At 36.3% G+C, this 14259-nt stretch overlaps 1 protein-coding gene across 2 annotated transcripts; it reads left to right on the forward strand.

Annotated features, from left to right (window-relative positions):
• The first annotated feature begins 7651 nt into the window (after nt 1-7651).
• LOC110104778 (cryptochrome DASH, chloroplastic/mitochondrial) lies at nt 7652-14253 on the forward strand. Of its 2 annotated transcripts, XM_028693437.1 has the most exons (6): nt 7652-8068; nt 10008-10147; nt 12393-12608; nt 13372-13512; nt 13765-13839; nt 13933-14253. In XM_028693437.1, the coding sequence occupies exons 1-6, from the start codon at nt 7678-7680 to the stop codon at nt 13960-13962; spliced, it is 993 nt and encodes a 330-aa protein (XP_028549270.1). In that variant the 5' UTR covers nt 7652-7677; the 3' UTR covers nt 13963-14253. The 2 variants fall into 2 exon arrangements, with proteins under 2 accessions (XP_028549270.1, XP_028549269.1); XM_028693436.1 differs by having other exon boundaries at nt 13765-14253.
• Nucleotides 14254-14259: the final 6 nt, after the last annotated feature.

The raw sequence follows: 14259 nt of genomic DNA on the forward strand, positions 1-14259 counted from the left end.
AGGTGATATCTCTCCTTGCCTTGTTCTATGGAGTGGGTAGAGCTAAAGAGAGAACCAAAAGTAGAGTAGCAAAAGCACACAAACTATCTGTCTGATTATATCGAATCAGCAAAGTAGAAGGTGAAGGGGGTCCCATCTCCTCCTGCCTATTTCAGGACAGTGGATTGGGGTGACTCAGTATTTGCCTAACCAAATCGGGTTAGCAAACAAAGGAATCACAAAGCCTGGTGTTTGTCTAATCAGAACAAGACACTCAGGAAAAAGGGTGGCGAGGAGTTCTTGCCAGGTGCTCTGTCAGGCTCTCTCTACCAAGTAAGTAAAACCAGCTTCCTGTCTGTTCATTTCAAACAGCAGGATAGAAGGTGAAAAGATCCCATCTCTTCCTGCCTATTTCAGGACAGTGGATTGGGGTGACTCAGTATCTGTTTGATCAACTCAGGACAGCAAACAAAAGAGTCACAAAGCCTGGTGCCTGTTTGATCAAAACAGGACACTCAGGAAAAGAGGCGAGGAGTTCCTACCAGGTGCTCTGTCAGGCTCTCTCTACCAAGTAAAACCAGCTACCCGTCTGACTGTATCTAGACAGCGGGGTGGAAAGTGAAAAGGATCCCGCCCCTCCTGATCCTTTCGGAACAGTGGATTGGGGTGACTCGATACCTCTGTCTGACCTCAGAAAAAGTAAAGAAGACACGAAGTGGAAGCCTGCGTAGTCTTTTATAGGACATCCGGAGTAAAAAGTCGTTGAGGATAGCCTCCCAGGGACTCTGTCGGGCTCACTCAACTAAGTAAGGTAAGACCGACCACCTGTCTGACCCTATCTGGGCAGCAGGGTGGAAAGTGAAAAGGATCCCGCCCCTCCTGTTCCTTTCAGAAAAGTGGATTGGGGTGGCCACTACTTCTGTCTGACCTCAGCAAGAAGCTCTTGAACCACGAAGTGGAAGCCTGCGTAGTCTTTTACAGGACATCCGAGTAAATGGGTGTTGAGGAATTGCTCCTCCCAGGGACTCTGTCGGGCTCACTCAACGGAAAGGTAAAACCAACGACCAGACTGACCGCATATGGACAGTGGGTAGAAGGTGAAAAGGGTCCCGCCCCTCCTGCCCCTTTCGGGATAGTGGATTGGGGTGACCACTACTTCTGCCTGACCTCAACAAGAAGCTCATGAACCACGAAATGAAAGCCTTCGTAGTCTTTTACAGGACATCCGAGTAAAGGGGTGTCTTCACTCTCCACCAGAATTTAGGATTTGAGATTTCTCTCCTAATTTCCCCTCCTCTACTTACAAAAATTTGAAACTTATTTCAGATTTTCATCTTGGCTCTGCTCTCTTCAAGTTGCAAGAGAAACCTCTTTCTCTTCAACGATATTCAAGAGTACTATCAAGTCGTGAAAAGATTCTGTCACCTAGCATCTATGAATGACGGATCCAGAAACTGAATACGGCCACTCCTACGACGAGCACGGGTTTGTGTGCATCTTACATTCAACCTTCTTCGACGTCAACCCAAGGATCGATCACTCCGTGGAAGATTACATCGAACGAATCTTGGACACGTTGGTGGAAGCTATTGAAGAACAGTTAGAGACCGTCGAGTGGAGGTTCGCCGCCGATCCTTGACGAAGGTTTTTCCTACTCCTCATCTTTGTATCTTTCTTAAGCCTAATCTTTCTTGTGAGTTGATTGTAATCACGAAGAACGCCTCCATCTGCTTCTATTAAAGCTTAGTAAACGTAGGGATTTGAGTGTACTTCTTTACTTACTAATTCTTATTGTTAGACTAGGGATTTTATTGAAACTACTACTCTGGCATAAAGTTGTTTTCTAATCTATTTTGAAAGTTTCAAATCTCTGGTTATGTGACTTAGCCTAAGCGGGCGTGACACCTTTTTATGTTTTATCTCGTTGTTTTAAATTGCTAATAGTTTTCTTCACTATTGCTCTAATCAAAAGTTGTGCAAATTCTTAACAAACTCATTGCATTCATACGTAGTTCTACATCAGCTCGACTCAGCTCAATTTGACTCGATTATAAACCTACTTGCTTCTCTACATTGAACATCAATATTGGACTCTCCAACCACAGCTATATCTTAAGGGGGGGCATGTAAAGGAATAAATGTAAGAAAATAAATGCTCAATCATTATAATTAATTAGCCTCCCATCTTGCAGAGTCCCATTTCGTAGGCTTTCAAAATTGGAAATCTCACTCGCAAATCCTTGCACATTCATTTCAGAACATCTCAATAAAAAAATTATGTCATTACTCAAACCTTCTTAATACCATGCCATATTTTCAATGTTTAACACTGTTAGGATTTACTAAAATGGATTAACATGATTTACAAAATTCTGTTTGAATTAAAATCCTAATTAAAATCAAACAGACCCCTCAATGTTGATTAAATCCTAATTGAAACTACATCAAAAAAATAATTAGCCGTATTTCAAAGCATATTAATATGAGCCTTGTTCTATAAATGATATGACGAAAATTTATATAAAAAAATTTGTTCGAACTCTCATATTAATCAATCCAACTTCTTATCATAAAGATATTGTAGTGATTTTCAATAAGAAATTACATCTGATGATCAATAAAGTAGTTATCAATTTCAGATTGACGTCAGAAAATTATAAAAAAGATAGTCACGATTAAAAACTAAAATGCGGATTATTTCAATGTTATACTTTGACAATGACTGTAAGAAACCCCTAACTATGTTTCAGCTAGTTCGCTGCTAGAGAGAGAGAGAGACCTTGGATAGAATGGTGGAGACGAGGTCATCGGGGCCGGCCACCAAGGGCTGGGCAGAGAGTGAAGAACGGACGAAGGAGATCCGCCGTCGGTGATGAGAGGATGAGATAGAAGACGGATATGACGGCTTAGGGAAAGAAGACAACAGTGAGAGAGAGGAAGCCATGGATTGGAATTTGGGCTATCGTTCACTCGTACTTTCAGTCCGCTATTAATTGTGGAACATATTTTTTACCGAAACTTTTTAAACAAATTTATTTTTTTAATCATTAAAAAGTTACCAAAAAAAATTTTGAATACTTCAAACCAGAGCCCTGCATTGGGTACCCATACTCACACCCACCCATATACCCATCCATACCCATACCCAATGGATATGGGTAGGTATGGGTACGCCCATGACCTTGTAGGTGGGTATGGGTGGGTACTCAATATTGAGAGATAAATCAATTTACATTGTTAATCAGTATATATATTATATTACTGCAATCCTCATTACGTAATGTGCATCACTTAACCACGTTGTGACTATAGTAAATTATGATATGCGTCTTGAAAGTTTACAATCAAAGCAAAGGGCAACAAGCCTCAAGGCCATCAATCCGTAGCAGACTGCATTCAAAAAGTTTGGAAAGTGGGTGGGTATGACATCCCGAAAGTCACCATGGGTGGGCATGGATAGGCGAAGCATGTCCATTGGGTACCCAACCAGAATCCCATATAGGGCTTTGCTTCAAACTGCTCGTCCAGATTTTATAAATTTTTTTTATTCGAAATAAATCGTTGTATTTGATGTGAAAATCTCCTTTTTTAATTATTATTATTATTTTTATAAAATGTCGTTATCATACAATTATCCGGTTGAAACAAAAATCGACAATTTGATTGGATGTGGTCTGGGTGGTGGCCCTGGTGGGCTCTCCACCAGGATAAAGTTTATCCTCTATTTTTCACTTGTATTTAATTTTGAGGATTTTAACTTAATATGTAGACAAGTCGAGTTGAGTCTAGTTAAATTTGAGAGCTTTAAACTTGACTCGATCGAGCTCATTTATAGGCTCGAACTTGATTCGTTAAAAAATTCATAGGCTCGAGCTCGACTCGTTAAAAAAATTATATTTGAGCTTGACTCTATTGCTCGTGCTCGGCTCAATTGTTGAGCTCAATTTCTTAATTTTATATTAAAAATTTCAGCTTTTAAAGGATTTTTATTTTTAATATATAATTAATTTAAAATTATTCAGATATATTATATAATGGTACAACAACAACAACATCAACAAGCCTTTGTCCCACTACGTAGGGTCGGCTACATGAATCATTTTTCACCGTTGTGTTCGGTTAAAAGTTAAATTCTTATTTAAATCTAATAAAGATATATTATATAATGTTAATTTATATTAATTATTATATATATTTTAATTTAATCGAGTGGCTCGATGAGCTTTCGATCTGAGTTAGGCTTGTGCTCGAGTATAGGCTCGAGGTCGAACACATGACTCAATAAGCTCGACTCGCAAGCTCGATGACAAGTCGAACTCAAACAGGCTGGTGAACTGACTCGGCTCACTTGTACCCCTGAATAGTATGATAGATTAGATGCATTATCATGCATTCAAAGAAAACGCACTGCATTATCAGGCACGCGTGCTTATGCGAAATTGATGCCTAAAACACTGATGAGCATTAAATGGTTGTGCTTGAAAAACAGATATAAAAAGTATTAATATGAGCTCAAATACAAATGTCTTTATCAAGAGTTGGTCTCCCAACAACAACAACAACAACAACAAAAAAGATGCCAATATTTTATTTATCCTGACAATGAAATATCACCTTACAATGCAAATGCATGTGATTAGTTATTAAAAATGTATGTTCGATGTCTCATTTCTCATTTGTCGTGTCAAATTGGGAGTATACATATGGTGAGCATATCTACCATTCAGATTTGTTGGATTTTGTAGATGAACTATCAGTCAATTGACTCACCTTCAAGCTCCCTTCTATTTCTCTATAATTGATAATTTGATCATGTTACATCTCAACATCTACTTAAAAGGAATGTTTTCTTATACAATTTTTCAATATTTACAAATACAAAGCATTTCTATATCGTCTTATAACATTAAATAACAATATTAACATCCTTTCATTCTAGCACGCAATAACTATAAAAATATAAAAAAATTAAGTTACAACAATTTTGGTACAATTTTATTGCGTGCTAGAATATAAACGGCGATGGAGTTATAATACCGCGTTTTAGAGTTGTACGAATATCCAGCTCACACACAAAATTTTTTACGTGAAAAATCCTGAAAATGGGAAAAACTACAGTGTCTTGCCTAGTTGAAATGATTTCATTAGTGTTTGGGTAGATTACAGTGAGCTAACTCATCCTTGAGCGTGATCATATTACAAATGTCAACCGTATATGTGAAATCTAGTGACAAACGGGGGTGAAAGTCCGACATCAGGTGGTGGTCTGGCTAAACTCTTGGTGGTGGTCGAGGAGGCAAAGAGGCAAGAGCGATCTCTGATCTCTCTTGTTTCCTTAGGCTTAGGGGTTCTTTTTAAAGAGGAAGAAGATGCCTATTTATAGATTTCCTAGAGTGACATGACCCATACATAGGATGAATATCAAGAGTAAATGATGAGTGGTTTGGATGGACGATCGATGTTGAATCCCTTGATCGTGGATCGTTTGATAGACATTTGAAGATCTTAATGATGTTGGAATTCCATGATCTTGGGCTCGGTGGATTTGTCTCGTCGAGCCGCTCGATTGGACTATAAGCATGTCACGTTTGAAAACCGTTTGGTAATCCAAATTGTGGTTTGAACCTTCCAATAGCCTTCGAGTCCTTGATTGGACCCATTTGGGCTCGGATTGAGTCAAATTAGGTGTCGTTGGGTTCATATTTTTGAGACGTTCAGTTTGACTATAAGTTTGCTGAAATTGGAGTTTGAATGGTCCTAATTTTAATTTCAAAAGTTTTCAACTGGATTTTGCCTCGAGATTCATGCCCAAACAAGATAAAATTTTGATGATGTATCAAGTTTTTTTTTTTCTACCCAATCTTATACACTCATTATGATTGCTAAAATAATAAGTCTATAAAATAATTATACATATAATTAGGATCCTAATAGCTATTAGCAGTAGCCACACAACTCTGGTCTTCTCCTTTCTTGAAATTAATACATGCAAGTAAAGTAGGGGCAAACAACATTTGCTTAGTAAGTTACTAGAAATCTGCTGCAGAGTTCAATCTAAACATATAAAATAACTTGTATGCTAGTATAACATCGTATGAATACTAAAATATATTTATAGTGAACAAACATGATATCTATGCGTGTTTTTATATTTATAAGCTTTATATCATTACAAAACTAATATCAACATATGTACATGTTAGAAATAACAACATTAAAATTTATTTGAATATGATAAAATAAATGGAATTACACAAAAGAAAACAATATTTAATATTTCATCTCAAAGCATTCCATACTTTTTATACACCTCTTATACCTTCACTTGTACACGTTTTCCTTTAGTCCCTTATACCTCTATTTCCACGTATGCATCAACTTGATCATATCACATTTGTTCTAATATATCAAACACACACACGGGCAATCATATTGGTGCACAAACCCTTATAACTCCACTTGAATGTACGTGAAACATCAACAAATGAATTTTTCTCCCTTTTTTTTTGCACCCTTTCCGACATATGGACATAGAAATAAGTGCTTTTATCATGCACAAATAATATATTTATAATGTATATACAATATTACTAATAAATCACCAACAATTTTTTCTTTCTTCCCTTTTTCACATATTATTGGACATAGGAAATATCAATAATTTTAACATATATTAACATTATCTAAAATATCACATAAATATATAAAATTTCACATGTACGATAAAATAATAGGATTTATAAGGGTAAACTCATACACATATTTCAATAATTATAAATCATAAAATCACTCATATGTAATAGCCATGATAATATTTTGAAGCATTTATGATCAATCACCATACTCCGATCAATGTCAATATACTCATTAAAATACTTAAAATATCATATAAGTAAAAATTATATATAGATATGAGTTTTGTGCAAAATATAATAAAATAAAATACAAAAGATTGATACAAGAGTCATAAAATTGAAATTTAAAGTAGGATAACCCTGTGTTGAATAATATTCACAAGCGGTCCAATAGAAGAATTTGGCTCTTATATCTCTAAATCCAAACATCTCTTCTTCATCTCTTTTTCTCTTATTCTCTTTTTGGCCCAAAACAAATTAAATAGAATAATTTTGAAGATAAATGATTTGATTTTATAACAAATATGGTTTGAAAAATATTGATATTACTTTTAAATTAACAGAATTAAAAAAAAAATAAAAGTTTTAGTTTTATAATTAATTTCTAAAGTACATTCAAATATAAAACTCATTCGAATATTTATACATATTTTTTTTTAGTTGCAAATTAACCGATGAAATTTCTATGAATATTCCAAAATTTTTAAAACATTGTGTTTTTTTTTTTTTTTTTTTTATTGTTTTTTTTTTTTTTTTTTTTTTCTTTTTTGGCAGGGAGTGTCGGCATTTGGCCACTAATCTCCCTGGTCGACCTTGCGTGCAACCCACGCCATCTACAAGGGCCGACACTTAGGGCTTTCACGAGACGTCGAGGGGATTCGAACTTGGGACCTGACCTTTGGCCAGCCAAGTCTCCACCACCAGGCCACCCCGTGGTGGGTACATTGTGTTTTCTCAATCCATGGCCTTTAAATCGCCACGTAAATGCCTTTTTGGACAGCCACGTGGAGCGTTCTTCACACTTTCATTTCGCGCTCCTCTCCCTCCAGAGAGGGAAGAAGCAATGCGCTCTTTAACCTCACTGTTTCCTCAACATTCCGTCGTAGCGTCTACGCTGTGCTCTCCAAAAACCGCAGGCATAATGTGCTCAGCTTCGTCATCGTATTCTGCAACGTCCTCCGCCGTACGATTGGCGGCGGTCCACCCCGTCCCTAGCCTCACCGCCGACGAGATATCCGCGGCGGCATCCGAGGCCTTCGCAAGGCACTCCGCCGCCGGCTTGAAGCGGTCGGGTAATGGCGTGGCGATCGTCTGGTTTAGGAACGATCTCCGTGTAGTCGACAACGAGGCCCTTCTTAAGGCCTGGGTTGGTTCCAGCGCCCTCCTCCCGGTCTACTTTGTTGATCCTCGCCATTTCGGTTCCACTCACCTCTTTGGTTTCCCCAAGACCGGTGGTATAAATTCCTCTAACCAACTATTCGGCTACAAGTAGGATTTAATAAATCTTCAGAGGATTAAAACGTAAATACGTTTGGCCGTTAAATTTTGCTTGATTATGATAAACATTTTTGTTATTGTTCTATAATTTATGATTTGTCAAAGGAGAAAACCTTAAATATTTTAAATTATATGAATTGTGGGATATATCAAATTTTCCAATTATTATCTCTCTCTTTATAGTTTGTTTATTGAAAGTATCTTTAATAGGTATGATAAATACAGATTTTTATGCTTGTAGATGTAGTGATTTTGTGTGAATTTTTGTTGCTCGTGTTTAAAACACATTTGATAATTTGAATTTTTTTATCGGCTTCGTCGAGGAGATATTGTGACTTGTTTACACATTGAATAGAGCTTGAGAGTGTAATAAAAAGATGGGTAGGGAGTGAGGGAAAGAAAAAAAAACATGCCGAGCTTTATGGCTTTTTCGCTTTGGTGATCAGTGAGGCTTGTCTCGAGCTTTTTTGGTCCATGTGCTTTTATCTAATTAAGTTACATCCACCTAGAGTTTTATGGATTTTTAGCTTTGCTTGGTCATTGAGAGTTGTCCTAAACTTATTGGGGCCATATAATGTGCTCAATTAACTTAAATCCGGCTTCAACTTTGTTGGCTTTTTGCTTTGCTTTGTGATTGAGAGTTTCTTTGAGCTTTTTTTTGGCCCATAGGAACTTAGGAAGTATTCCATTAACCCCATTAACTTACATTCAACTTGATCTTTGTGGTCTTCTAGCTTTGCCTAGTTGTTGAGAGTGGTCTTAATTTTTTTGGCTTCTAAGCTATGCTCAATTTAATTACTTTTGAGTCGAGCTTTATGGCCTTTTAGTTTTGTTCGATTGTTGAAAGTTGTCTTATGCTCTTTTGGCCTTTACACAATGCTCAATTAACTTACACCTGTCTTGAGTTTTAGTGTATTTCAGTTGTTGAGATAAAGACTAAAATGTTCCTCTGACTCTTTACAAAAGACCAAAATGGTTCCTATTATTTTAAAATCCCATTTTTATCCATTGAATTTTTAAATAGTGACCTAAATGATCTCACATAAAGACTAATTTGGTCCCAATGTAAAGAGTAAAATGACCAAATGAGTACTTTTATATAGTTAGGGACAATTTTGATCATTTAGAAAAAGTTAAGGGACCAAATTGATCCTTTTCCCTTCAATTTTTACTTAGTTGTTTGGGAATTGTCTAGAGCTCTTTTGGTCTACCAGACTATTGTTGTTTAACTTACATTTGACTTGACTTTTGTGGCCTTTGACTTTTTCGGGTCGTTGAGGGTTGTCTTGAGCTTTGTTTGATTTTTATGCTATTTTTGATCTACTTAAATCCAACTCGAGCTTTATAGCTTTTTGTCTTTGCTCGATCATTGAGAGTTGTCTTGAACTTTCATCATCCATAGGCTATACTCAATCAACTTAATTTTTACTCGAGTTTTATAATATTTTGACTTTGCTTTATGAAGTCAATATCGAGATCCTATTCTTGATATATTTCATAAGCATAATAACCCTATATATCCCTAAAACAATTTTTTTAAAAGTTTTGTGCCTATGATTATTAGTGGTCTTATTTTCAATGGCAAATAGAATGAATGCACTATTTGATATATTAAATATGGTTCTTGTAGTATTAATGAGATAGACATAGGATGTGGATATTGCAACCACACAAGTTTTTCATTGTTTCCTTGTCTATTCGAGGTGGAGCTTTTTTCATCTTCTAAGGTATGTGTAATGCTTTCTGGGCATATAATTGTCTACACCGATTTGGTCGACGGGTGGAGTTGGTTAATGTTCTGCTATATCATTGCACTTTAACTTTTTCTTTAAACTTATATTGAATTTCAGGAGCTGATGCCTTTGAATGTATGGTTTCCCTTCATTTTTTTAACAGCATTACGAGCAAAGTTTTTGTTAGAATGCTTGCATGACCTGAAAAAGAATTTGAAGGAGAGGGGGCTTGATTTGTTAGTTAAGCATGGCAGTCCTGAGGACATCCTTCCTTCCATTGCTAAAGCTTTTGGAGCGCATACAGTTAAGAGTTTCTATTTTGCGCTGATTATATTATTTTTTCATTGATCTAGTCACAAAAAAAAAAAAAATTGTGCCCTGTTATACTTTAGTGGTCTGAATTAGCTGTTTTATAGACAAGAACAACAATATACTGCATCAGTTTCTCCAACTCTTGTCCATTGTATTGGTTTAGCCCCAGCATGTTATAGATCTGATGACACCGAACCGGAGGGGCTCGACGAATCCACTTCGATGATCCGGTGGCGGTCGCTGGACACCACTCCAAGAAATCCTTCTTGGAGCAAGAACCACCACCTAAGAACAACTCTTAGGATACAAAAAACGAACAAACTAACCTCAAATTTTATTCATATCTCAAAAGCTGTCATTACAAGCAATTGCTACAAGTATTTATAGACAATTAGGCCACATAAAAGGCTACATGCCTTAAAAAGAAAGTACTACTCCTAAACAACCATATATCTACCAATTGGAATTAAAACTAGCCTGAAGTTAAATAGGATTGATCAGCTCAGCTCCAGCGTCATCTAATCTATTTCAAGTTCTGTTATGCTAATACAAGATCCCTTTGGATGTTGATGTTGCGCCTATGGTATCAAAACAGCAACAAACTCCAAGAGATTCAACACAAAAACAGATTTATATTGATAGAAAATCAAATATGAACAAAAAAAGATACAATAGTCCTCTTTCGAGAGGACCTTCTCTCTGATACCAATTTGATGTGCCTATGACATCAAAAACAGCAACAAACTCCTAGAGATTCAACAAAAAAACAAATTTATATTGATAGGAAATCAAATACAAATAAAGCAAGATACAATGGTCCTCTTTCGAGAGGAGGAACTTCTCTCTGATACCAATTTGATGCGTCTATGGTATCAAAAACAGCAACAAACTCTAAGAGATTCAACACAAAAACATATTTATATTGATAGAAAATCAAATAAGAACAAAACAAGATACAATGGTCCTCTTTCGAGAGGAGGACCTTCTCTCCCAAACCCTAGACGCCGCTAGGATCCCTCACAAAAAGAAAACGATAGTAACTCTCACATAAACTTCTCTATACAAACATAACATAAATCTACTACTTATAGCAAACAATAAAACAACAAATTCCAAAACAGTACTCCCTCAATTCCCTCTCAAATTAGGCCCTAAATCAGCCCTCTTCAATTAGGAAATATCTCCTAATTAATCTCCTCCAATTCATCCCCCAAATATGTCCTCTTTAATTAGGAAGTTTCTCCTAATTAATCTCCTCCAATTCAGCCCCCCAAATTTATCATTTTTTTTAATTAGGAAACATCTCTTAATTAATCCCCTTCAAATCAGTCTTCTTTCCTTATTAATTTCCCTCTACTATTTGAATTCAAATTTTAGATATTTCCCTCCTTAATTACTCTCATAACATAATGATTTATTGCTTTGTTGGGCCCCACAAGAGAGGCCAAAATCTCCCTGGATTTGGTTTCAGGTTCCGCCCCCCTCCATCGCCTGCTGGGCTGGCTGGTCCAGACTTTCATGGCCTGCAACCGTAACAGTTGATTGCATGTTGTTTCAGATTATGGCCATCCTTCCTTTCCAAATGTATATATCTTTTCTTCTATTTTGAATTTGTTTGCTTGTCTTTGCTAATGCCTGAATTGCATCAGTTATACTGAACTGCCATATAATGAGAAAAAAACTTGAAGTGGAGGATGCCAATGCCTCAATAAGCATAACGTCGAAAAATGCTAAATATTCATATATGAAGCATCATCCCTAGACATATAATTTACCGTATTTTATCATTATGCTTGATTTTCCTTATTGTGAGGCAAATCTTACCTCTTTGACGCTACCAATAAATCTGGTTCTAGATCTAACCATGCTCCACGAAAGTTCAGTTTTTTCTCTTTATAAAGTAGCCTATATGTATGATAACTGTTATCTATAGCAGTTACTGTGGCCTTATACTTCTTTGTACTTCAGATCAAAGTTGAACTGAATATCTCAGACATGTATAAACAATAATGGTGTGTACTATCACTATAATGCTTTGCTATCTTTTTTCACAATAAATGTAGAACCGGCCAACTGTACCCTTAAGTTGCTTTCGCTTTCTATTTTACCATTTAGAGACTGTGACTTGTTAGGTTGCTCAGCTTAGTTAAATTAGACTTCTCTTTTTAACCCATGCTCATTGCTTCCTGGTCATGAACTCTTGTTGAATTTACCAAATCCAATGTAATTGTGTCAGGTTTTTGCTCATAAGGAAACATGTAGTGAGGAACTTCATGTTGAGAAACTTGTTCTGAAAGGTTTGCAGCAAGTGATATTACCTCAACATGAACGATCTAACCCAAAAACAGTGAATCCCAGGCTACAGCTAATTTGGGGAAGTACCATGTATCATATTGAAGACCTCCCATTTGACGCAGAAAATTTACCTGATGTATATACTCAATTTCGGAAGGTAAAGACTTTTCTCTCTAAGCATTTTCTCTTGAATATTATAAGATAGAGTATAAGAAAAGAGGTGATCAGTTAAAGAAGGTAGGATGTTTTATTTGGAAAAGGTTATTAAGGAAGAAAACCATTTCTCACTTGGTATGAAATATATACCAGTGCTTGCATATATATTTATATTAATGTACATGTAAAAGGCTGAGAATTTGACACGATGATTGCTAAATATCAAATTGGTTCTTATCTCATTTTGAAACTAGTGAACTTGAACCAGCTTTAATCAAACATGGACTAAAACGTGCTAGGGTCTAATTTAGCTATCTTAAGATTCAATCAAGTCAGCATATACATATGCATGAATGCATGCATGCAAGAATGCATTTTTACTTGTCTGCAAATAATCATGCATCTATTAATGTATTAAAATATTTATCCATGCTTGAAGAGTTCATATCAATATATTAGATAAAAATTTCCCTTGAAAAAGATTCTATTAAAATCAGCTTGGTCTTGTGCTTAAATTTAAATCAAATAGCCAAGCTTGATTGAATTGGGATCGGATCTCGACTGCCAATCAAGCATAGCTTAGGTTAACATCTAATCAAGCAATTGTGTGCAGTTGAGAGCTGATATTGAATTGAGTTTGACTCAACTCAAGCTCAGATTGTTCCCGTCCTTCTATTTGCAAGAAAAGGCTTATATATGAGCATATACTTTTTCTGGGGACAAATAGCAATGCCTTATGCTTTTCTTATTGAAATATTGGACAGTCTGTTGAATCGAAAAGCTCAATCAGGGAGTGCAACAAGCTGCCAGTTTCCCTCAGTCCACTTCCTAGCAGTAGCTTAGGTGAAGTTGGTGGGTGGGGAAGCGTCCCTTCTCTTGGGGATCTTGGACTCGCAGAACCAAAGGCAGGTCAATGTGTATATATCCTTTTAAAAATGGTGTTTTTCCTATTTATTGCATTTGAGAGCAAAATTTTCTAATATAGCATTATTTTTGAATTCTCGCTTAATATTCTCCAGTTATTTTTTTATGATTTTGAGTTATTATTGCAGTGTAAATGTTGTAATTTCTTAATTATAGTCTAATCTTTTGATGTACATGAATCATAAGCTTATAAATAATAAACTAAGGGGTGAATGTTATCTTTCTCAACGCAGTTGGACAAAGGAATGCATTTTATTGGAGGTGAAAATGCAGCTTTGGGCAGGGTGTATGAATATTTTTGGAAGAAGGTATACGTCTTACTGAGCTCACATTTTTTTAAGATAAGTATTTTATTTACTCTTCATTAGAGAATTGACTTGAAATGTGTTTTTATGATTGAGGCGTTGATTTTGGCAATGAATCCCTTATGATATCTTGATTTTCAAACACATCATCAAGTGGCATAAAGTGTTTGCTTTTATGATTAAGAGTTTGATTATAAGGGAAGGCCGCTCATTCCACTTAGCCCATACATGTGCAAGGCCCCCGTCTCTTCCTCCCTTGTTCTCGGTTGAACAGACGAACCATATTCAGAGATAGAGCCGAACGACTCTCTCTCCCGCTCCCTCTAGGCTAGGTCAGAAACATGCAAGTGGAGGGAGAAGACCGAGCTTGGCGACGAACGCCAGCTAGCAAGGAAGTCACGCTGAAGGAGCTCTCCACTCCTC

Source organism: Dendrobium catenatum, unplaced genomic scaffold (assembly GCF_001605985.2).
Source record: "Dendrobium catenatum unplaced genomic scaffold, ASM160598v2 fragScaff_scaffold_282, whole genome shotgun sequence".
Lineage (NCBI taxonomy): Eukaryota > Viridiplantae > Streptophyta > Magnoliopsida > Asparagales > Orchidaceae > Dendrobium > Dendrobium catenatum.

Coding starts and splice junctions, on each gene's coding strand:
- LOC110104778 (XM_028693436.1), top strand. CDS start 7,678: ATGCGCTCTTTAACCTCACTGTTTCCTCAACATTCCGTCGTAGCGTCT. Junction 8,069..10,007: donor TGGTTTCCCCAAGACCGGTG/GTATAAATTCCT, acceptor TTTTTTTAACAG/CATTACGAGCAAAGTTTTTG. Junction 13,513..13,764: donor TTGGACTCGCAGAACCAAAG/GCAGGTCAATGT, acceptor TTCTCAACGCAG/TTGGACAAAGGAATGCATTT.